Source organism: Pelophylax lessonae (genome assembly GCF_965119305.1).
Source record: "Pelophylax lessonae genome assembly, chromosome: 8".
In the NCBI taxonomy this organism is placed as follows: Eukaryota; Metazoa; Chordata; class Amphibia; order Anura; family Ranidae; genus Pelophylax; species Pelophylax lessonae.
Genome location: NC_138775.1, coordinates 194,336,267 through 194,359,031, shown reverse-complemented (window position 1 = coordinate 194,359,031; position 22,765 = coordinate 194,336,267). Strand labels below are relative to the sequence as shown.

The 22,765-nt window shown below is 44.7% G+C and overlaps 1 protein-coding gene across 1 annotated transcript; it reads left to right on the top strand.

Annotated features, from left to right (window-relative positions):
* On the top strand, positions 1 to 18,368 carry RPL5 (ribosomal protein L5). The gene is made up of 8 exons (XM_082265911.1): positions 1 to 117; positions 2,936 to 3,005; positions 3,085 to 3,200; positions 3,785 to 3,919; positions 6,848 to 7,050; positions 14,474 to 14,651; positions 15,403 to 15,491; positions 18,211 to 18,368. Exons 1-8 carry the CDS (start codon positions 115 to 117, stop codon positions 18,308 to 18,310), a joined length of 894 nt encoding a protein of 297 aa, XP_082122037.1. The 5' UTR covers positions 1 to 114; the 3' UTR covers positions 18,311 to 18,368.
* The last annotated feature ends 4,397 nt before the right edge of the window (positions 18,369 to 22,765 follow it).

Here is a 22,765-nt window from a genome sequence, read left to right as displayed (position 1 = left end):
CAGCCTACATACTGAGCATGCGCACTGCGCACGGCCTTTTCCCAGTTCTCCAGCGCCCTTACGTGAGCGCTGTGACTCTCCGGTCCTAGCCTCGACGGGACAAAATCCGGAAAAATGGTCAGTACCCCGGCTCCATATCACCGGCAATAAATAGCTTACTCATCCCCTCACCGTGTGCGGCGGGTACGAGGCGCTGGCACGGCCGGAGGGCTTCGGATGGCTTTAGATTGGTGGGGAGTCTGAGCGGCTTCCAGCGTGGCCTAATGGCCGCTGCAGTGCTGGGCCGGCCGGCTGCCTGATTCCCCCTCACCACTGCCTGGTCACGTGTTTCCCTTCTGCCAGTCTTATATCTCTCTGTATGTGTGTGTATGGAGGGGAGAATATTTTATATTGTCCTAGAAATTCTATACACTGCTGTCACCAACTACTACTACACCCACCATCCATACTACTACTACTGGGTATGATGGCAGGGGGGGCTCTAAAGTCTGATCACACCTATTTTAATCTCTCATACATGTATATAATGTATGTATATGTGTGTGTATATATTAGGGTTGGTGTATAGTGTATCCTAATCAATGCTTCTAGTCAGTATGGGGGAGGGGATCTCCATATTGCTGTCTTATAGCCCTATATCTCTGGCCTAGTATTCTGTACATCCTTTCCTGGTGGTGATCCTCCTCACCCAGCATTGGCCTGTGCCAAACCTATATCTAAATATGCCTTGTGCCATTTATTAGTGTTGTCATTGGCTGTATACATAGATTTGTCAGATTCCTTGTGATGTGTCAGGGTCTTTAGGTCGGTCACATAGGTGCCTTGTAGAATGCAATATGCGTTTGTTTTTTAATTTATTGCAGTAAAATTTAACCTGACCCGTAATGCATATTTTTTTTTTTTTTTTAAAGGCATGGTGTTTTAAAATTGAATGCAACACACAATGCGTTTTCATCCCTGGTCACCTGGGTGAAAGTATTTGACTCGCGGGCCCAAAATCACTTTAAACCCGTGTAGTGTATTTCCATTGACTATATTGGAAGGTGTTTTTTTTCAGCATAGGGCACTAAAGATGCAGCCAGTAGGATGTCTTAATATCACAGATGTGATAGGATATGAAGGGAGCTGTGTTTGTACGCTTTTTTCATGCTAGAAAGGCGCTTTCTGATGTGACAAGTGCACCAGCTTTAACAGGGCCTTAAAGTGCATCGAATTTTTTTATAAAAAATTTCTTTGGAGGTGCTGGTAAGTATTATATCCCTTGTTGTTTTTTTGCTATCTGTGTCCCTTTGGGGAGGTTTTCCTTCACTTCCTGTCCTGGGAAAGGAAGTCAGAACTTTCCAAAAGCATGACATCCCCTGAGATGGTTGTCACAGGACAGGTGTCCCCTCTTCCTGTTCCAGTGACATCTGGAAATGTTGCCTTTTATGTAGTTTTAGTGCCTATTCACAATGTTTGCAGTGCTCTGTATGACACATGTGTGCACTTTAATCGAGCAATGTAAACTTCCTGCTGCAGGGGGGTGGCTGTCCGCTGGGTCACGTATCTAAAGCATGACCAGCACTTCTGGGTAAGGGGCAAGCCTGTCGCCCCGGCTGTGCTGTGATTTGTTGCAGTGCAAACCGATCAGCTGGTTCTGGCTATTGATTGGTAGCAGGGACCCACTGATCTGCTCTGTAACTTATGGAAGAGCTCTGTACTGTAAACCAGTGGTCCTCAACCCTGGCCTACAGGGCCCTCTAACAGGCCAGATTTTCAAGATAACTGAAACGCATCCCAGGTGATATAATTTGCTGCTCAGTGATTGCAGTACTCTAGTCTGCATCTCCCCAAGGTAATGCCTAAAATCTAGCCTGTTAGTGGGCCCTGTAGGCCAGGGTTGAGGACCACTGCTGTAAACACAGAGCTCTGTACACTGATGGGTGATCTTGCTGTTTGATGCAGTGCAGCATCTGGATTGCTTTTTAACTTGTGTCCTGGTTCCCACTAGCGGTGCAGGGAACCACATGTGACTTGGACAGGAATCTTACCACGATTTTGTTTAAATCACATGCGATTCTTTGCAGTGTGATTTGAGCCGTTAACTTTGTATGGCTCATATCGCAACGCATCCGCACCAAAATGGAGCAGGACCCATTTTTTCTTTTTGCCACACTGAAGTCAAATTGCATGGGTATTCACACCCATGCAATCAGATTCTGGCAGTCGCGCTGCGTTTTGCGAGCTGTTTCAGGGTGTCATTTAGGTGTGCCATTCGCAGCGGATCGCTTGAATGCTGCAAGATTTCAGTGTGGTGCTGGAAATGCACAGGATTTGCTGCAATTTCCACATCGCATAAGTGAACCCTGTCTGAGAGATCACAGAATGACACGTCATTTAACTTTCTGCAACGCACTAACAAAGCACATTGGTGTGACCTGAACTATATGATGTAAGGCGTATTGCTTTGTCTATACATTTGGACTGTTGGCCAATGCCTCCCAACGCATGTGGAAAGGGGCCCTCAGGGACGAAAATGGTAATTAAAAATGGGTGAAGCTTTTGCAGGGACACACAAATCTTGAGGGGTAGTAACCCATTCATACCTAAGGCTCAATGCACATTGGGCTTTAAAAAAACGCTAGTTTCCATGGCAGGAAAAAAACGCTCAGTGCATTTTTGTATACAGGTTTAGGAGTAGCTTTTTTTTTTTTCCTGCCAGAAAACTCCATTCAAATACGTTAATCAGAAAGGTTTTTCCTGCCTGTAAACGCTGAGCTTAAAATATGCTTCTAAATGTCCTAACGTGCATGGCCACCTAGGACAATATTGAGGTGCTTCTGTGAGCAAAACTGTAGCAGTGTCTAAGCCCATTGTGGGCCCTAAGGATGGGGGATCTTATTGGTTTAGAGTGAAACTTGCTTTTCTGAAGGTTACCCCTGTCTTTTTTTCATAGGGGTTCGTAAAAGTTGTGAAGAACAAGGCTTATTTCAAGAGGTACCAGGTTAAGTTCCGCAGAAGGAGAGGTATGTAGAGTTCTTTATCAGTTACCCTATGGGGTTCTCTGAGTGGGCATGTTCAATTGATGAGGAGTTTCTTTTTCAGAGGGCAAAACTGACTACTATGCCCGCAAGAGACTGGTCATCCAGGACAAAAACAAGTACAACACCCCCAAATACAGGATGATTGTGCGTATCACTAACAGAGACATCATCTGCCAGGTATGTACACATGGGATGTAGAAGTCTGTTCTCTTCAGGTCTGGAGATCTAAGTTGGGTTAGTTGGGCTTGGTGTGATCTTAGATCTTCTCTAACATGGGGCAGAGCATCTCCTTTTGGAGTATTAGTAACCTCTGAAATGTCTGCAGTGCGCACAGTACTGTGTACCTTTTTTTTAGCTTTTATTTTTTCTTTGGGGAGGGGGGTTGTTGCTCAGATTGCCCCACACTTTTTTTAAACATCCCCTCCAGTTCATTCTACCTTCCTAATTGTGCTGCACCCAAATGTCAGGCCTGGTGTATGGCAGAATTGCACACGTATGTAGACTACACATCGTGGTTTGCGGCCCCATTTAAACTAGAGGGGTGAAACACTTGGCTTTTACCCTGTATAGCACTGCCCTAGGATCTAGGTAAAAACCTAATTTTTTTTTTTTTTTTTTTTTAAATCATAACGGACTCTTAATATTCCTGTAGTTCACTTCAGGACACTGGTTATGGATATGAAATGTTGCAAATTTTTTGTTTTTTTGTATTGTAAGTTACTATTAAGTCTTTATACTGATGTTTTCATTGACTCCTGCAGATTGCCTATGCCAGGATTGAAGGCGACATGATTGTCTGTGCTGCCTATAGCCACGAACTTCCCAAATTCGGTGTCAAGGCTGGGCTAACCAACTACGCTGCCGCCTATTGTACGGGTCTGCTGCTGGCTCGCAGGGTATGTATTCCAGTGTTTATTTTAGTGATATCATTGGCTAATCTTTGGCAGTTTCAGTGTGAGATTTGTGCTTGGCAAGAACTTGTATTATAAATGTACAATCTCTTTTAAAGCCCTGCGCAAACTGTTGGTGTTGACAAGAAATCACAGGTAGTGACACCACTCAACATTAAATAAAATAAACTGAAGCATGTTTGGCTAGGTTCACATCTGTGCGAATGGTTCCTGCTGTGGGGCTACAACCACCCACAGAAGAACACTCTGCATGTGTGTAGGTGCCAATAATCCTAATCGCACACTGGGATTCATGCTGCACTTGAGGTTACCATGTGGGCTGTTTTCTAAAATACTGCAGGGACCTTTTCCCTGTGTTTCTGAAGGCACAGAAAGCCCATTCAAAAGAATGGTCTGCTGTGCCTGCACAAAACGTGGCCTGCAGAGCTGCATGTGTGAACCCGAATAGAAAACCTAGGTTGTGCACTGGAAAGGTTCTTTTGGCTATGTGGTGATCCCCACTTTGCTTTTGCACCAGACAGCTGTTGACAAAGTGCTGCCATTTCATTTGAAATAGTGCTGCCATGTCACTACTTGTAATTTGCATCTCGCAAAAAAGCAAAGCAGTTTTTAATAGTGCCTCAACTTCTGTTAACAGCAAATTCTATAACTAAGTGGGGGTTTACAAGCAGGAAGCCCTGCCAGTTAAGAGGGAGCATGCAGAGGGGCTTCACATGTTTTTTGAGAACAGATGACTGATATTCTAAAATACTGCTTTGTAATGGTGTTTTTTTTTTTTTTTTTTTCCTTGCGTTGGTGAAAATGTCTGTCTAATCTCCAGCAATTCACCCAAATCTACAAAGTTATATTTGATGCTTAGAAAATGCAAAGTCTGAGCTAAATCTTTCTAAACCTAAACCTGATTTCACCCCCCATTCTAAGCCCAAAGTAATTATGCAAACTAGCCAGTAGAGGAAAAATGTCTACACACCTATTCGAAGGGTGGTCTGGTCACGTGATCGGCTTCCAGCTTCAGAGGAGGCACAGCCAACAAAATGGAAGCACCATAGTAATTCTTTGGGTGACGTCGCCACCCAGGTATTGCAGCCATTACTGTTCTCTTGTTTCCCCTGAAGCCAGCCGCTGGGATGTGACCAGAGTGCCTTTATTAATAGGCAAGTATAGACCTCTTTCCTCTATGGGCTAGTTCATATAATAGAATGGGGGTGGGCCCAAGTTTAGGATTGGGTTTAGCCTGGACTTCTGTTTTAACTCCCAAAGCCCCTTCTGGACAACTTTTGGTGTGCAGTGCAAAAATATATAGCAAATAGTTTTGCTATGTCACATTTTTGTTCTGCTTTGCTTGGTGTCATTTGAAATTATTTAGTTTACTGCAAGGGTAACTTTCTACTACTTTGCCTAACTTTGAGCTCAGGGTGTATTGCTCATTCAGACAATCACTGAGAACCAGTTCTCTGCGTTGAGCTGGTATCTACTACATGTGAATCCTCAGAGCTGTGCGTAGGCAGCACATAGAGGTGAATTCAGACTAAGCAGCTGCACACAGTCGCATGTCAAATGCAACTGGAGAAGGTGTACAGATACAAATGCAGCCACTGTGCGTTTGGATATGTTCACCCCCTCCAGCACGCATATCTTTGACGTGACTGTGCAGTTGCTGCATCTGCATCCACTGAGCTGCCTCCATGCAACTTCATGGTGTATTCAAATGCAGCAGATAAGAGAATGTCTCAGCTTTGTGGCAGGATTTCATAGAATACTCCAGCAGCCAATACAGGAGGTGCCTAAGAGTTGAACGTTGAAGTTTTTTAGCTTTGATCAGAGATTAGTGCTGTGGTCTTAGCAGGCTCAACTTAATTTGAGCCTGATATCCTCCCATCCAACCATGCAAAACATGCACCTCGGGGGTTAGTGACCACTGGCATTGGAAATGACTGTTAGGAGCCGATTAGAAAACTTTGATCACAACTAAAATGTGCTGGAATTCTTCAGTATTACCCCTGTGACTGGTTTACTTTCAATTGTTAGTGCTTGGTGTTTGTCTTCCGGTAGCACAATTAACCATTTAAGGAGTGCCTGCCGCATATATACTGCGGCAGGCAGCCCCTCCTGTGCAAACTGACGTAGGGTTACGTCGGTCGCAGAAGTGGTGCTGGGGGGCAGGCAGGGACTCGGATTGCCACCTGGCACCCGCGATCGCTCCCTGCTGAGGACGGGCAGCTGTTGTAAACACAGCTGACCCCGTTTGTCTCTCTGAAATGGGCATGTTGTATAGCAGAATGTAAAAAATATATATATTTTCAGAATTGTTGCTTATTTTGTTTATAGCGCAAAATAATTGCACAGGTGATCAAATACCACTAAAAAGTTCTATTTGTGGGGAAAGGACATCAATGTTGTTTCGGTACAGAGTTGCATGACCACGCAATTTTTAAAGTAATGCAGTGCCAAATCGCAAAAAAATGGCCTGATCATTAAGAGGCAAATCCTTCTGGTCCAGAAGTGGTTAAGATTGAAAAACTTAAAGCTTTAGGTAGGATTAGAGTGCTAGAACCTCAACACAGGTGTTTGCTTAGTGCCCACACCCCCTAAAGACAGCAGTGGCTTCCTCTACTGTTTACATGGCTCAGGCCTAAAATCTTGTGGCACTGGTCCCACCTGAACAGCAACAGTTTTGAGGCCTGAGAATATATGCACAGGAGGAAGCCATCGGAGGCAGGAAGACACCTGGCTGGGGTGTTTGAGGGGGGAGAGTTGGTGTTTAGCATTGATCATTGAGAATCTTGTGTAAATATGGAAGGGAATCTCCCTTTGATTAGTTAAAGCAATGTAATTGTGAAGTAAATTTTCACCTGAGTACCATTGTCTTATTAGCTGGACTTCATTTTATTTTCCTTATTTTTATCATTTTAGCTGCTGAACAAGTTTGGCCTTGACAAAGTCTATGAAGGTCAAGTGGAAGTAACTGGAGATGAGTACAATGTGGAGAGCATTGATGGGCAACCTGGTGCCTTCACCTGCTACCTGGATGCTGGTCTTACTAGGACCACCACTGGAAACAAAGTCTTCGGTGCACTCAAGGGAGCCGTTGATGGAGGCCTGTCCATTCCTCACAGGTGAGCTAGCTGTGGGATCTAGGCCATCCCTCTGACCTGGCGGTTTTCAGTCTCCTTTGACCCTGTAAGTTTAAGATTGCAGGTTTAAATTGTCGGGCCCATTCTCACCAGGGTAATCCAACAGTGTTTAGTGCACATGTGTTGTATTAAGGCAGCTTGTTCGTTTGCATATTTTAACGCATCACAATGAATCTAAAATTGTACCTATTGTATTGCACTGATGTGTAGCTTTTAAATCATGCTGAAGTAGCACAAATTGAAAGCCGCATCGGTGTGAACCAGGGCTAAACAAAATTGCTTGCAGGTTATAGAGAAGGTGTTTTTTTTTTTTTGGTGGTATTTTCTTGGCACAGTTGAGTTTGTTTTTTTTTTTTTTTTAGACCCTAAATTATGTAGTACTCTATAACTGAAGACATTTCTAAGTTTTAATCTTTTGGTTTTGGGCTGCTAAACAAGAGTTGGCTCTAGAACCTTTTAATGTGAGAGGCAGGGTAAAATACACTATTGTCAAAAGTATTGGGACACCTGCCTTTACACACACACATTGGGGTTGATTTATTAAAGGCATATCCACTCTGCACTTGGAAGTGCAGTTGCTGTAGATCTGAGGGGAAGCTATGCTGATTTCCATCATTCAATCATGTGCAAGCAAAGCTGCTGGTTTTTATTTTCCTTGCATGTCTCCCTCAGATCTACAGCGACTTCACTTCCATTTGCCATTGTAGTGCAGAGTGAATTTTCCTTTAGTAAATTAACACTCTTAACTTTAATGGCATCAGTCTTAGTCTGTAGGGTTCAATATTGAGTTGGCCCACACTTTGCTGCTATAACGACTTCATCTCTTCTGGGAAGGCTGTCCACAAGGTTTAGGGGTGTTTATGGGAATGTTTTTTGATCATTCTTCCAGAAGCACATTTGTGAGGTCAGGCACTGATGTGAACAAGGCCTGGCTCGCAGTGTCCGATCTAATTTATCACAAAGGTGTTCTATCGGGTTTAGGTCGGGACTCTGTGCAGGCCAGTCAAGTTCTCCACCCCAAATGCTCTCATCCATGTCTTTATGGACCTTGCTTTGTGCACTGGTGCATAGTCACATTGGAACAGGAAGGGGCCATCCCTAAACTGTTCCCACAAAGTTGGAAGCATGAAATGTCCAAAATGTATTGGTATGCTGACATCTTAAGAATTCATTAGCAGTAACCCCCCACCACCAAATGATTTGGACCAGTGCACAAAGCAAGGTCCATAAAGATGTGAGAGAGTCTGGGTGGAGGAACTTGACTGGCCTGCAGCCTTGATCTCAACATGATGGAACACCTTTGAGATGAATTGGTGCGGAGACTGCGAGCCAGGCCGCTTTGTAAATCTGTGCCTGATTTTACAAATGCGCTTCTGGAAGAAGGGTCAAATATACCCATACACTCCTAAATATTGTGGACAGCTTTTCCCAAAAGAGTTATAGCTGCAAAGGGTGTGTAAGACTGGAATGCTATAAAGTTCATGTGCGTGTAAAGGCAGTTGTCGCAATACTTTGGCTAATAGTGTAGCTTTTGGGTCTCGGGTGCAGGCAGTCTTTAAGCCCTGCTGTTTAAGAGGGCCATGACATTTTGACTTGTATATTTCTGGCCCTTCGGAGTATGAGACCTGCCTGCACTTCCCAAATTTTTTTGGCCTTTTACGAAGATGGGTTGCCTCACTAGCCAGTAGGAATGTTTGGTGTAAGCAAGCTTCAATATTGCAAGGTAGTGCCAGAATTCAACCTTTTGAGCTACTTGGCATTCAGGTAAATTAAAAACCAAGTAGAATTTCTTGTGTAAGACTGTTAAAAATGTTTACTCCCCCTTATTGGGACTTATGTAAAAATTAAATTTGTCTATTTTTAGTCCAGTCATGTGACTCCCAACAGCTGACTCCTGTGTCAGTGAGCTGCTGCTACAGGGGAGCCTATGAGTGGCGACATAGCTCCCAAAATTCCTGGCAGTTGAGCGCACTACTCCCCCTGGCAACTGCTGCTGCTCAGTGTTACAGTATCACCTGACTGCAGCAGACTTAACAGTTAAGTAGTTACTCAAGTTTGGTAGCAGGAGGGGGAAGGAAACACTTTTAAAACCTAGTCCTGTGCAGTAATGGGTTCTGAGATTTGCTTTATTTTAACCAAAGCACTAGGGGTTTTTTTTTTCTAGTTTTGGGTTCCTTAAAATAGTTTAATAGTTCAAACTTGAACTAGTCATGTATGAACTTGCACAAGGAATGCCTGAACTGCTGTCTGAATGCAGGAAAAGGGCAGGCTTTCAGATGTGCATTGGTTAGCCTGGTACTTGAGAAAACTGTAGGTCTAAACATCATGGATACAAGTGATTAAAATGTGGAAGAAATTTGCTAACAGCAGTATGCAAATGCAGCATAAATAAGTCTGGTGATTAGGCTTTCTGTTTTTAGGCCATATGGATATGTGGCCTTGTGTGAAACTACAGTAGCGTTGGCTTGTGAATCAAGATGTACAGCTGTGGCCAAAAGTTTTGAGTGACAAATATTTATTTTTTAGTCTGCTGTCTGTCTCCAGAATGTTATAAAAAGTGATTAGATGAATTGCAATTGCAAAATCTTTGCCATGAAAATGAACCCAATCCCATAAAAACATGTCCATTGCATTTGTGAAGGCTTTAGGGTGCCCAATAAAGTCCAGCAAACTCTAGGACCATCTCCTACAGTTGATTCAGCTGCAGGATGGGGGCACCGCCAATGCAAAGCTTGTTCAGGAATGACAGCAGGCAGGTGTGAGTGCATCTGCACGCACTGTGAGACGAAGACTTTTGGAGGATGGCCTGGTGTCAAGGACAGCAAAGAAGACACTTCTCTCCAGGAAAAACATCAGTGACAGACTGATTCTGAAAAAGGTACAGGGATTGGTCTGCTAAGGACTGGAGTAGTTTTTTTTCCTGAGTCCCTGTTTCGATTGTATGGGGCATCCGGATAAAACCTTCTCTGGAGAAGTAAAGGTGAGCGCTACAATCAGTCCTGTCATGCCAGCAGTAAAGCATCCTGAGACCATTCATGTGTGGGGTTGCTTCTCAGCCAAGGGAGTGGGCTTACTCACAATTTTGCCTAAGAACACAGCATGAATAAAGAATGGTACAAAAACATCCTCCGAGAGCAACTTCTCCCAACCATGCAAGGAATGTTTGAGGAACAATGCCTTTTCTAGCATGATGGAGCAACTTGTCAGAAGGCAAAACTGATAACCAAGTGGCTTGGGGAACAAAACATGGAAGTTTATGGATCTATTGCCAGGAAACTCCCCAGACCATAAACCCATTGGGAATTTGTGATCACAACTCAGGAGGCGGGTAAACAAAAGGGTCAACACTGCAAATATTGACTCATTACATAAACCTAAAATATAACTGAAGGTAAAAACTTCTCTGCTGTTCATTGACACACCGCTTCAGAATCTCCTTGACCATTGGGTTATGCTGCTCCCTACAGGAATAAAACACTAGGCAGGAAAAAGCTTTACCATGCCTATGGGGCAGTCCCAGGGGGTATACGCCCACTTCCTGCTATAGGCATTCAATTTTTCTGCCTAGTCAGGACCTAGTTCCTTGCTGGACTTGGCAACGGGCAGGATATTCTAGATTCTTAAGGTCTTCCCAGTCCGGCGGGCCGGCCACGACATAGCCCTTCTGGAAGGGGGCTGGCCCTGCAAGTTAAACATCTCCTTCCGACTCGTTTCTCCTTATCAGGCCTCAGCTGGGATCGGAGCACAGCCTGCGCCATCACTCGCTGTCTAAATATACCCTCTAATGTGGAGTACTTCCGGTTGACTCATGCGAGACCCTGAAGAGGGACTCATTACCACTTCCGGTTTACATTTGCCAATAGTAAAATCATACACCGACCTCAAAGGATGGACAATGTCGATTATAGAAATGGCATCTAATTAAACTATTTGAAAGGGTTTTGAATGATGTCTTCAAAGGTTGATCTTGAAAAAACTTCTAATGGAGTACTTCCTGTCCGCACTCTTGGTGGACCCGGAAGTGAAACTTCTAACTTCCTGTTCACATTTGCTGGTGTTCTATCAGATTTCCCTACTACGTCATTTCCGGTTGAGATCGGCTGTGGATTCGTCATGCAGCAGCTTGTAGCCACCTCACACGTCCTATTGGGCATGCGCAGAATAGGTAGGGAATTTTGATAACATCGTAAGGGGTCAGGCAAAAGTCCTAGTGTGCATGCACACCAACAGGTCGGTCAGCGGGATCTCTTATAACAAACATCCATCCGATCTCCATGTCTCACACTGCGCGACCCGACAATGACAGTGGGCTTGCGCGTGTGGGTAGGGAATAGGATTGTCGGCTCGGCGCAGTGTGCCATGGAGATCGGATGCATGTTGTAAGAGATGCTGCTGCCCGATCCGTTGGTGCGCATTCGCCCGCTCATGTGCAGTAGGACTTTGCCTCACCCCTGACTATATCAAATTCCCTACCTATTCCGCACATGCGCAGTAGGACGTGTGACGCGGCTACAGCTGGTGCATGACGAACCCGCACCAGAAATGTAGGTAGGGAAATCTGATGGGGTAGGGTTTTCTGATAGAACCCCAGTACTAGGAAGTGAAATGTTGATTGCAACAAGCTGGCATGTACTTCCTGTTGGCACTCATGCGGAACTCATTACCACTTCCTGTTTACATTTGCCAATAGTAAAATCATACACCGACATCAGAAGACAGACCATGTCGATTTGCAAAAATGTCATCTAATTAACCTCCCCCCGTCTGCGCTACAGCCTATATACGGCTGCAGCGCGGACTCGAATTTTCGGGAGGCCGTTTTTAAACGGCCTCCCAGTGACACGCCCCCAGCGCGCTCCCGCGAGCGCGCTGCGGGGAAAATCTGTGTCGGCCGTGTCCCTTGGACACAGCCGATCACAGATCGTGGTGAATGGCCAATCACAGCGGCCATTCACCACGTGATCTGGCCGTCCAATGAGCGATGATCTCATATGTAAACATATGAGATCATCTCTCATCACCGGCGCTCCTTCCTCACACGGAGCCTGCAGTGTGAGGAAGGAGGGGGAGCCGACAGCCGCTGGGGACACACAGCAATGTAATCAGGGCACCGATCACCAGTGCCCTGATTACTAAAAGGTAAAAACACACACACAGTGCCCCCACATCAGTGCCCACAGTGCCTGCCATCAGTGCCCCCCATCAATGCCCACAATCAGTGCCCATAGTGCTGCTAGTCAGTGCCCATCAGTGCCTGCTCATCTAGGCACTGATGAGCACTGACTGGCAGCACTATGGGCACTGAGTGTGGGCACTGATGGTGCTGCCCATCAGTGCCGCTCATCAGTGCCACCCGTCAGTGTCCAGTGCCCATCAGTGCCGCCTCTCAGTGCCCAGCAGTGCCACCTCTCAGTGCCCAGCAGTGCCGCCTCTCAGTGCCCAGCAGTGCCGCCTCTCAGTGCCCAGCAGTGCCGCCTCTCAGTGCCCAGCAGTGCCGCCTCTCAGTGCCCAGCAGTGCCGCCTCTCAGTGCCCAGCAGTGCCGCCTCTCAGTGCCCAGCAGTGCCGCCTCTCAGTGCCCAGCAGTGCCGCCTCTCAGTGCCCAGCAGTGCCGCCTCTCAGTGCCCAGCAGTGCCGCCTCTCAGTGCCCAGCAGTGCCGCCTCTCAGTGCTCATCAGTGCCGCCTCTCAGTGCTCATCAGTGCGGCATATTAGTACCTCCTCATCAGTGCCCATCAGTGCAGCCTATCAGTGCCCATCAGTGCCGCCTCATCAGCGCACATCAGTGAAGGAGAAAAATTTATTTTCAAAATTTACTCGCAGAAAATAAGAAACTTTTTTTTTTTTTTTCAAAATTTTTTTGTCTTTATTCTTTTTTTTTGTAAAAAATAAAAAACCCAGAGATGATTAAATACCACCAAAAGAAAGCTCTATTTGTGTGAAAAAAATGATAAAAATTTCATATGGGTACAGTGTAGCATGACCGCGCAATTGTCAGTCAAAGTGTGACAGCGCTGAAAGCTGAAAATTGGCCTGGATGGGAAGGGTGTTTAAGTGCACAGAAGGCAAGTGGTTAAATTATCTGGAAGGGTTTTGAATGGTGTCTATTGCATAGATCTTAAAAAAAAATTCTAATGGAGTACTTGTCTGCACTCTTGTGTGACCTGGAAGTGAAAATCCTTCCAACTTCTTGTTCACACTTGCCAGTACTAAGAGGGGGCAATGTTGATTCCAAAAAGCTGGCATGTATTTAGAGGTTTAATAAAACTAAAACAAATCCTCAACAGCCTGTGTATGGGTAGTGATGTTTTTATCCTTGCCCAATATGAAAATTTGAAAACGTTTTGATTTAAAAATTGGAAAAAATAAAACTATCACTCATGTGACAAAACATTAAAAAAATAAACTAAAATGTTAATATTAAAATGATTTAAAGCCCAAGCGTTTAATCCAACACACGTTTTATAAACCTATATATTTGGGGTTTATTAGACCTGCACAAAAGCTATAAAAATTGTTTTGCAAAAATAATGTCAACCGATCAACTGTTTTTTTTTTTTTAATTTTTTTTTAAATCTAGATGTAGTCCTTAACCTGGAATAAGTCAATCCACTCTGATGCATGCTTCTGGTGTCTGACTCATAATTGTGGGCAGAGACAAGCAATTGGCATTTAGTGGAAAGGAGCAGTTGGTTGGCCCTTTAGTACAACATAGCTTTTAAAATACAGCAAAACAGGGCCTACTGGACATGTTGCGTAATCATCAGTCTCTTGGGGTATGGCCGCCTTAATGTAATGCATGTTAACATGCAACACAAGGGTTAATGTCACTGCAACGCACCCCCTACATGAAAACTGATCTTGTTCTGTTGCTTGAAATGCACAAAAGATAGGTCTGTTTCTTATGGACAGTAAGATTCTCACTCACAGTTTTCAGTAGAAAGCAGAGTTTTGGGATGATCACTAATAAAACATGCACTCAAATTTGACGAGTTGTCTTTATATGTATTACAGTATTTTTGTAGATTACAAATTTTAGTATTAGGTTGCTTTAGTAGCAATCACTCCCTCTTCATTTGACATGCAAATGCATCCCAAAAGAACTTTGCTTTCACGTTTTTAGGTCAAAAGCTGTAAAGCCTCCCTATCATTTGTGCAGTCTCTGTAGTAAATGATTCTATAGGCACTCAGCTATAAACACTTCAGTTTCAGAGGTATCAAAAACCCAGCAGATCAGGAACTACAGGGTGTAGGGGGTGCTAGGTGATCTTATACCCCTGTCTATATAGGAGGTACCTGCTGAATGTCATCACGTTTATTTAATCTGTTTAACCTTACAGTAGGCTGATCTTTGTCTTCAGAATAATATATGTATATACTATATTACAGATTATATTTTTTATTCTAGCACCAAACGCTTCCCTGGCTATGACTCAGAGAGCAAAGAATTCAATGCAGAAGTCCACCGCAAACACATCCTTGGCCAGAATGTGGCGGACTACATGCGTCTTCTAATAGAGGAAGATGAGGATGCATACAAGAAGCAGTTCTCCCGATATATAAAGAGTGGCATCACAGCTGATCAAGTAAGTAATGCTGCAAACGCTTAGACTCCTGAAGGTTTTTTTAGGGCGCTCTTATACTCTAAAGGGAGCACTTCGTCTGAGCACTTTCATACTGCCAACTGAGTGATCGTCATTGTGACCTAATGGTTTTGTTAGAGCTTGAAAATGTCAGATGAGATGTCGAGTCAAAGCTTGAAAATGTCAGATGAGTCGGCTTTTGGCAAAGTGACATTCACTGGTCTAGTGTAGTTGCAGTTCTAGACTAAACAGGTCTACCTGGCCCAGGGCTACCACGCCACTCATTCAGTGCTCTGAATGGAAAACAAGGTCCCTGCAGCCTTTGCGGCTGTTCTTGTAGTTTTTAGTGAACTACAATGGCGCTTTGAGCACTGTGGTAGTTCAAGTCTTCCTGTCAGAATGGATTGGCTTCCTCATGAGTTACGAGCAAGCCGATATCCTGACAAATCTGCAGGAGACCTGCATGGCATCGATCTGATCGCTGGTGCAATGCTCTACGGGCTTCCAAACAAAAATGCACTTTTTTTTTTTTTTTTTTTTTTTTTTTTAAATCTTGTCAGTTTTAGTCAACAAGGGCCCCTTGTGGCTTGCAAGTTTAGATTTCTGGATTGACAGTGGTGAATAAAAAAAAATATAGGAAGAATAGTGTATTTCAAAGAACTTCACGCAAAGGGGCAGATTAACACGTTACTGGGGCTCAGCCTCCATTCAGCTCTATAGGGTAATGTATTTACGTGGTTTTATTCCCTCCCAGGTGGAAGACATATTCAAAAAGGCCCATTCTTCAATCAGGGAGAACCCAGTCCACGAAAAGAAGCCCAAAAGAGAAGTCAAAAAGAAGAGGTACGTTTGTGTAAATCTATGGGCCAACTTCCTAAGTCTTGTTCAGAGAGCTAAGGCATGACCATGTCCAGAATTAGTTGTGGGGTGTTTTTTTTTTTTTTTTATGCAAAATTGGCAATATGCAGGATATTTTTAAAAATCCCTTTTTACCCTTAATAAAAACTGTATTTAATGTTAGTGAGCCCTTTAACGCCAAGGTCATCTTGGTATGTCTGCGGTGTAAAATACACAGGGGTTTGCTGTTGGGCTTGATATGCTGTATAATGGTGTATAACTCCTACGCTACCACTTGTGTGCAATATTACATATACATATAAATGTGACAATGATGGGTTGCATTTTGCATCGACTGATCAACCAATTGCTAAACGATATACAAATGGGATAAAGATGTTGCGCTACCTCTTAAGTGATTACGTGAAGAAAATTACATCAAATTAAACAGTGCATAACTATCTGTGTATACGTGTACTAAATTGTGAATAATATTGATCTAATGTTGAAAACAATGGTTGCAGTTCATAAAATGTAAAATTTAATGTGACTAATTTAAAAAAAATAAATAAATCTTCAAGCCTTTCCCCCAATCATCTCGTTGCCCTCACCACAATATATACACGCAGATTCAGCAATATCCAGCTCACTTTTCCAAAAAGTGAGCCTATTACTGCACATGCGTGTATACTATATTAAGGAGATTGGGGACGAGGCTTGAGGATTTTTGTAAAGTAACATTTTATGAACTGCAATACGATTTCATTAATAGATCATTATGGTGATACACTGTTTATTGGATGTAATTATATTTATGTAATCACTTAAGAGGTAGCACCGCATCTTTAACACACAACAAATGGGATAATGTGCTTTTGTCTTTGTGAAAAGGCAGGAAGCAGATAACTGCACAATTCATCTAAGCTTGAACAGTCATGCCTGCCAAAAAATATGAAGCAGAACTAAAGTCCCAGTTTTTTTTTTTTTTTTTTTTGTGGAAGAGACATGCAAGGTCTCTTCTGCAATTAAACCTACCTGCTTGCTCAGTCATTAGAATGTATAAGTGCAGTTCCGTTCCAATCCGGCACAGTGCTTGTGTGCAAGGAAGACGGAAATCATGCGCAGGAATGTCATTCTATGTTGGCACGTGAAGATGGTGGCAGCCTAGCACCCAAAGATGCCAGCAAGGGATGTCCGACCAATAAAAGGGGTACGTATTGGGATTTCCGCCTTAATCCACCAGCCACTCAGTGATTTACATGCCCTGCCACACTAAACGGCATGGGGACACCACTACTGTTCACTATGTAACTTCACCAATCTCATCATTAAAAGTCAGAGGAAAGTGTCCGAAGGAGACCCTCATCAATCAGCTAAAAACCTGTCTGGTTCTGAACAGTACCCAGTGCAGTACCAGCAATCTAACATTTAGTCAGTGTGAGGTAAGGTAATATAAAGATTTGACTTTAACTAGCAGTTTTGAATCCCATTAAGGACCCAGGATGTAACTTGTGCATCCTTCAGTCCTCTCAAACTGCCAAACCTATTGATGTAGCTGCCACAATGTGCTTTCACTTTGGCAGCCAGGAGTCAACCTCTGTAGCAGTTCTAAGGCACGAATGATCAAAAATTGGTGGTTTTAGGTGGCTGTGCGTGTTGGTCAGCTGCATCCCTCTAGGATGATTGATGTATATTTGGCTGATTTAGTAGGAGTTGCTGAAGCAAATTTTAAAGTAAAATGTTTGTGTCCCCTGGTTATACCCATGTAGGCCTAATTAACAATGTTCTCTGTTCTTGGCTAGTTTTTCTCCATTTTACAATATTCGTACATTTTGTGGCTTTTTAGACTTGTACTGATAAAAGCCTTTTTTTCACCCCCAATAAAAGTATTTATGTATTGTAAGCAGTTACTGTTGAATTAATGGGCGTATAGCTAAAATGTGAAGATGGCTCTGAAGCCTAAATGGTAAAATTGTAGCCAGTTCATTATTAATACATTAGTATGCTAAAGGATAATCTTGGTGGAGATGTTCCATACAGAAAACGCTACTGAATTCAAGATTTATTTCCTGATGAAAGCTGCTGGGTGGTTTGGAATAAATTGTAACTGAATAACTTGTTGCATGTACACAGGGCCATTCCCTTTGCTAGGTTACTGCTGATGGTAATGCATAATACATTTGTCATGGTTGATTAATGCCTCTTTACATGGCCCATTTTACAAAGACCTTTTGAGGCAAAACAGTGAGAACTGGTATAGAATTGTGCATGAGTGTCACTGGTAGTTCAGAGCAGGTATGTTACAAACCTACTGCTTTTCCATTCTATGAGGCCCGTTTCTCAGTGGGGATTGCTTTGTTGATCCCTGCTGAGCAGGCTGATGACAGGTCCGTCTGTCAAGAGTCCTGCTCTCCTCTATGGGGAGATTGGATGAAAACTGACAGCATGTCTTCATCTTATCTGACCCGCTGGACGGATGGCGAACGTATCCCCATCTGTCTGTCTTCAGTGGATGCCAGCGGACACGTCTGCTTAAATCTGCCTCCCCTCAGAATGGGTTGCCCGATCAGGTCCACCTGAAAAACAAAGGCAGACCTGATCGTGTGAAATGGGACTAATGGATACTTAATCAGTTAATGATCCCCCCTCTTCTAAATATTGCGGGCTATTTTTAGATAAGTCAGTGCTCAGAATTAACTGGGATTTTTCTCTGGTCCTGTTTCAGGTGGAATCGTGCCAAATTGTCCCTGGCACAGAAAAAAGACCGCATTGCTCAGAAAAAAGCAAGCTTTCTCAGAGCTCAGGAGAAGATTGTCGACAGCTAAACTGGGCTTCCTGCAATTTTCTACAAGAATCTCCTAAAATAAATCTATTGATGCTAAATGTAGTGTCTTGTGTCTTTACTAGCTGGCTGTGACTTGGTGTAAAATATGAAGTTTTCCACTTTTCAGATGTAGTGCAGGTATGTTTCCAAATGAGTGCTGCCGATTGTCTATTAGAATCTATGCTGTGTATGTATCAAAGCTTTGTTACTGCAATGCAGACTCTTCCTCTCACTGCTTGTTTGCACCAAGACATGGACTTTTAGTTAGAGATGGACTCGTTAGACTAGAAGTATGGTTATCTGACTCATTTTTTTTTTTTTTATATATAATCTTTATTTCAACATTTTCACACACGTACACATGGATGAACAGTGGAAAAAAGGGTAAGGGGACAGTCAGGACACATGGTAACAATTGTCCAACCAAGACTTATGGCTCGGAGGCAGATCAGCAGTACAAAATCCTGACTCATTTTTCAGTGAAAACTGCAAGGGTTTGCCCATGCATACAGGTAAACACAAATGCGAGCATTGGGCACACAAGTGTTTGGGAAATTACCAATGACCACCCTCTGGTTTCTTAAGCTTCGTACACACGATCAGATTATCGGACAACATTTTGTCTTTTTTTGTTGCATGCTAGTCATTGAAAGTGAAGGTTACTTTCATATGAAAATTCTTGTACCACAGAATTCAACTTCAGAAGTGATGTCATGTGTTTGAATTGTTTTGTATGCATTCTTTCGTTTCTGAGCATGTGTAGTCTTGTTTAATTAGTACAGTTTTAGGCCTCATGCACACTGGACGTTTTTGGAGCTGCTGTTAGCAGCGTCAGACTTTTTTTTTTTTTTTTTTTTATGCAGCTGAACGCCCATCCATGTTGTTCTATGGCCTCATGCACACATAGAGCTTTTAGGAGCTCCAAGTGGCATAGGCGTTTTACAGCTCCAAAAAAAAACCAGGAACTGTGCGTTCTGGAGCTGCAGCGTCAAGCTGTAAAAATGTCTGACGCTGCTAAAGGCTGAATAACGTTGCTTAACGTGCGTTAAGCCACGTTATACGTTTTTTTTTTTCTTCCATTCAAAATCAATGGTTCCCTATGGTAGCCTATTGATTTGAATGGAAGTCGCACCGCAAGTTGGATCATCCTGATCCGACTTGCGGCGCGACTTGCGCTGTGAGAATCTTGAGGGGGAACTCCATGCCAAAATGGGGAAAAAAAACGGAGTGGGGTTCCCCCTCAGGTTCCAAACCAGGCCCTTCGGGTCTGGTTTGGAATTTGAGGGTATCCCCATGCCGAAAAACGGCGTGGGGTCCCCCCCAAAATCCATACGAGACCCTTATCCGAGCATGCAGGCCAGGAAAGGAGGGGGACGAGCGAGCGGCCCCACCCCCCCCGGACCATACCAGGTCACACGCCCTCAACATGGGGGGGTGTGGGTGCTTTGGGGCAGGGGGGGCTCTGCACCCCCCACCTCAAAGCACCTTGCCCCCATGTTGAGGACAAGGGCCTCATCCCCACAACCCTGGCTGGTGGTTGTGGGGGTCTGCGGACCCCCAGATCCCGGACCCCCTACCCATTCACCCCATAAATGGCAGTGTGTGTAAATGACAGGAGACGTTTTGAAAAGTTTATTAATCTTCATCCGGTCTTCTCCCTCTCCGATCTGCTCTTTTGCTGTACTTGTCTTCGCCTCTCCAGTTTTCTGCTCTTTTGCTGTCCGCTCTTCTTGTCTTCTCCTCTCCGATCTTCTGCTCTTTTGCTGTCGGCTCTCCTTCTTCCTCCGGTCCTCAGACGACGTCTCCGGTGATTATGCCGGTCTCTGCAGCTTATTATATAGCCATTAAGGGCGTGGCCGCCAGATGACTTCATCGGGAGACCCCGCCCCTTATGTCTGTAATAAGCTGCAGAGACCGGCATAATCACCGGAGACGTCGTCGTCGGAGGACCGGAGGAAGAAGAGCCAAGAGCAGAAGATCGGAGAGGGAGAAGACCGGATGAAGATTTTTAATAAACTTTCCAAAACGTCTCCTGTCATTATTTACACACACTGCATTTTATGGGGTGAATGGGTAGGGGTACAGTGTACCCCATACCCATTCACATAGGGAGGGGGTCCAGGATCTGGGGGCCCCCTTGTTAAAGGGGGGCTTCCAGATTCCGATGAGCCCCCTGCCCGCAGACCCCCACAACCACCAGCCAGGGTTGTGGCCCTTGTCCTCATCAACATGGGGGCAAGGTGCTTTGAGGTGGGGGGTGCAGAGCCCCCCTGCCCCAAAGCACCCACACCCCCCCATGGTGGGGCCGCTCGCTCGTCCCCTTTCCTGGCCTGCTGGGCTGCATGCTCGGATAAGGGTCTGGTATGGATTTTGGGGGGGACCCCACGCCGGTTTTTTCGGCGTGGGGGGCTACCCTCAAATTCCAAACCAGACCTGAAGGACCTGGTTTGGAACCTGGGGGGGAACCCCATGCCATTTTCCCCATTTTTGGAGTGGAGTTCCCCCCTCAAGATTCTCACAGCGCAAGTCGGATCACCTTGATCCGACTTGAGGTGCGACTTCCATTCAAATCAATAGGCTCCCATAGGGAACCATTGATTTTGAATGGAGGCAGAAAAACGCTGCTAAAAGCTCCGTGGCCAAACGTGCAATAACGCTAATGGAAAAAGCTACTGAAAGCACGTTTTTACAGCTGCTTTTTCCTGGCGTCAAACTGCTTTGGAGCTCGTTTTTATGACGCCCTGTGTGCATGGAGCCTTAGTCTGGAAAAAAAATAGCAAATCAGAAATTGTGTTCACGTATGATAAAATTTTACAGCCTGCACATCCAGATTTTGTTTGAAAATTCGTAGTCTGCTGTTGAAAGCACTATACTATCTGAAAATCGGCAGATTGTTTATCGGCTGAAATTTTACTTCCTATTTTTTACCGTGTGTACAGGCTTTTAGCTTCTCTGCTCCTATCCACCTCTCCAATCCCATGAGTTTCAGGTTTAAGTCAGATGCTAATCATTTTATTTGGTACCTGCATGCCCAACCATCTTTTGTGACAGTACTTGGGCCTAGCAATTAGCTATGCAGGAATATAGTTCGGTATGACCACGTCTTAATACAGTTTCAGTTTTCCCTTGTGTTACAGGTAGCGATGCACCGAAATTTTCGGCCGAAAATGGGCCTATGCCATTTCGGCCGAAAATGGGTTAAAAATGCCGAGATTAATGGCCGCCGTGAGGAAGGAGGAGGGTAGCAGTGCAGGTTTGAAAAGTTCCGCCTCTGGCCAGCCACCCGCCTATCAATGATGTCCCTACTACTACAATGTGTATGAATGAACTGACCCGGCGGGCGAGCGGCCGCTAATAGCTGTAACTATGTCAGCGCTTCACTTCCCTGTCATGCGGGTATCTCCTCTGACAGGGAAGTGGGAAGCGCTCACATAGTTATAGCTATTAGCGGCCGCTCGCCCGCCCGGTGTTAGTTCATTCATGCACAGATCGTAGTAGTGACATCACAGGGAGGTGGGCCGCCGGCCGGAGGCGCGTGTTTTGAAACTGGAAGGACAATGGAGGAGCAGAGTGAGTAGGAGATTGCATCCTTGGGATGGGGAGGGATGCTGAGGCGGGGGGGGGGGAGGGTCTACTGCCAAGAGGGACGCTGACAGTGGGGGGAAGCTGAGGTGAGCTTACCAATGGTATTAGTATTATGCAGCATGAGGGGGTTAATGTATTGTCACTGATGCATTAGTGACCAACCAGTGGCAGTTAATTAACCCCTTTGTGCTGCATTAGTGCAACCAGTGTTAACACTTATACTGGTTGCACTAATGCAGCACAAAGCAGTTAATTAACTGCCACTGGTTGGTCACTAATGCATCAGTGACCAGCAGTGACAATACATTAACCCCCCTCATGCTGCATAATACTAATACCATTGGTAATTTAACCTTGCCATCCCGTCACAGTACATATACTGTGACAGGATGGCAGCGACAGGTGTACGTCGCTGCCTTTTTTGGTGTATGCCCCTCTATTTTAAAATTATTTGGGGGAAAGTCCTTTTCGGCCTAGGGCATCCTGCATTTTCTGTTTTGGCCCAGAATTTTCATTTCGGTGCATCCCTAGTTACAGGACAGGCAACTTTTGAGAAAACCTGGCTCCTCCCATCTCAGGAAACACCGCCCCAAACATCAGAATTAAGCCTTCCTACCAGCTGGCTGCCTCAGTTCTGGTGTTTCCTCCAGCGGGGGAGACACTGTCTAAGGAACCTTAACTGAAGCAGCCAGGAGGCTGGAGCTAACAGAGGGAGTCAGGCTTCTCTCAAAGGTGGCGGACCGTGGGTGAAGAGTCCCACCTACCTGTCGGCCGAATAAACTTGTCACCCCAGCCCTGCTCAGGGAGCCTCCAGGCTGAGGGGTCCGCTCTCCACGATCTGCGGCAGGCTTTAAGCAGCCAGGCCAGATGA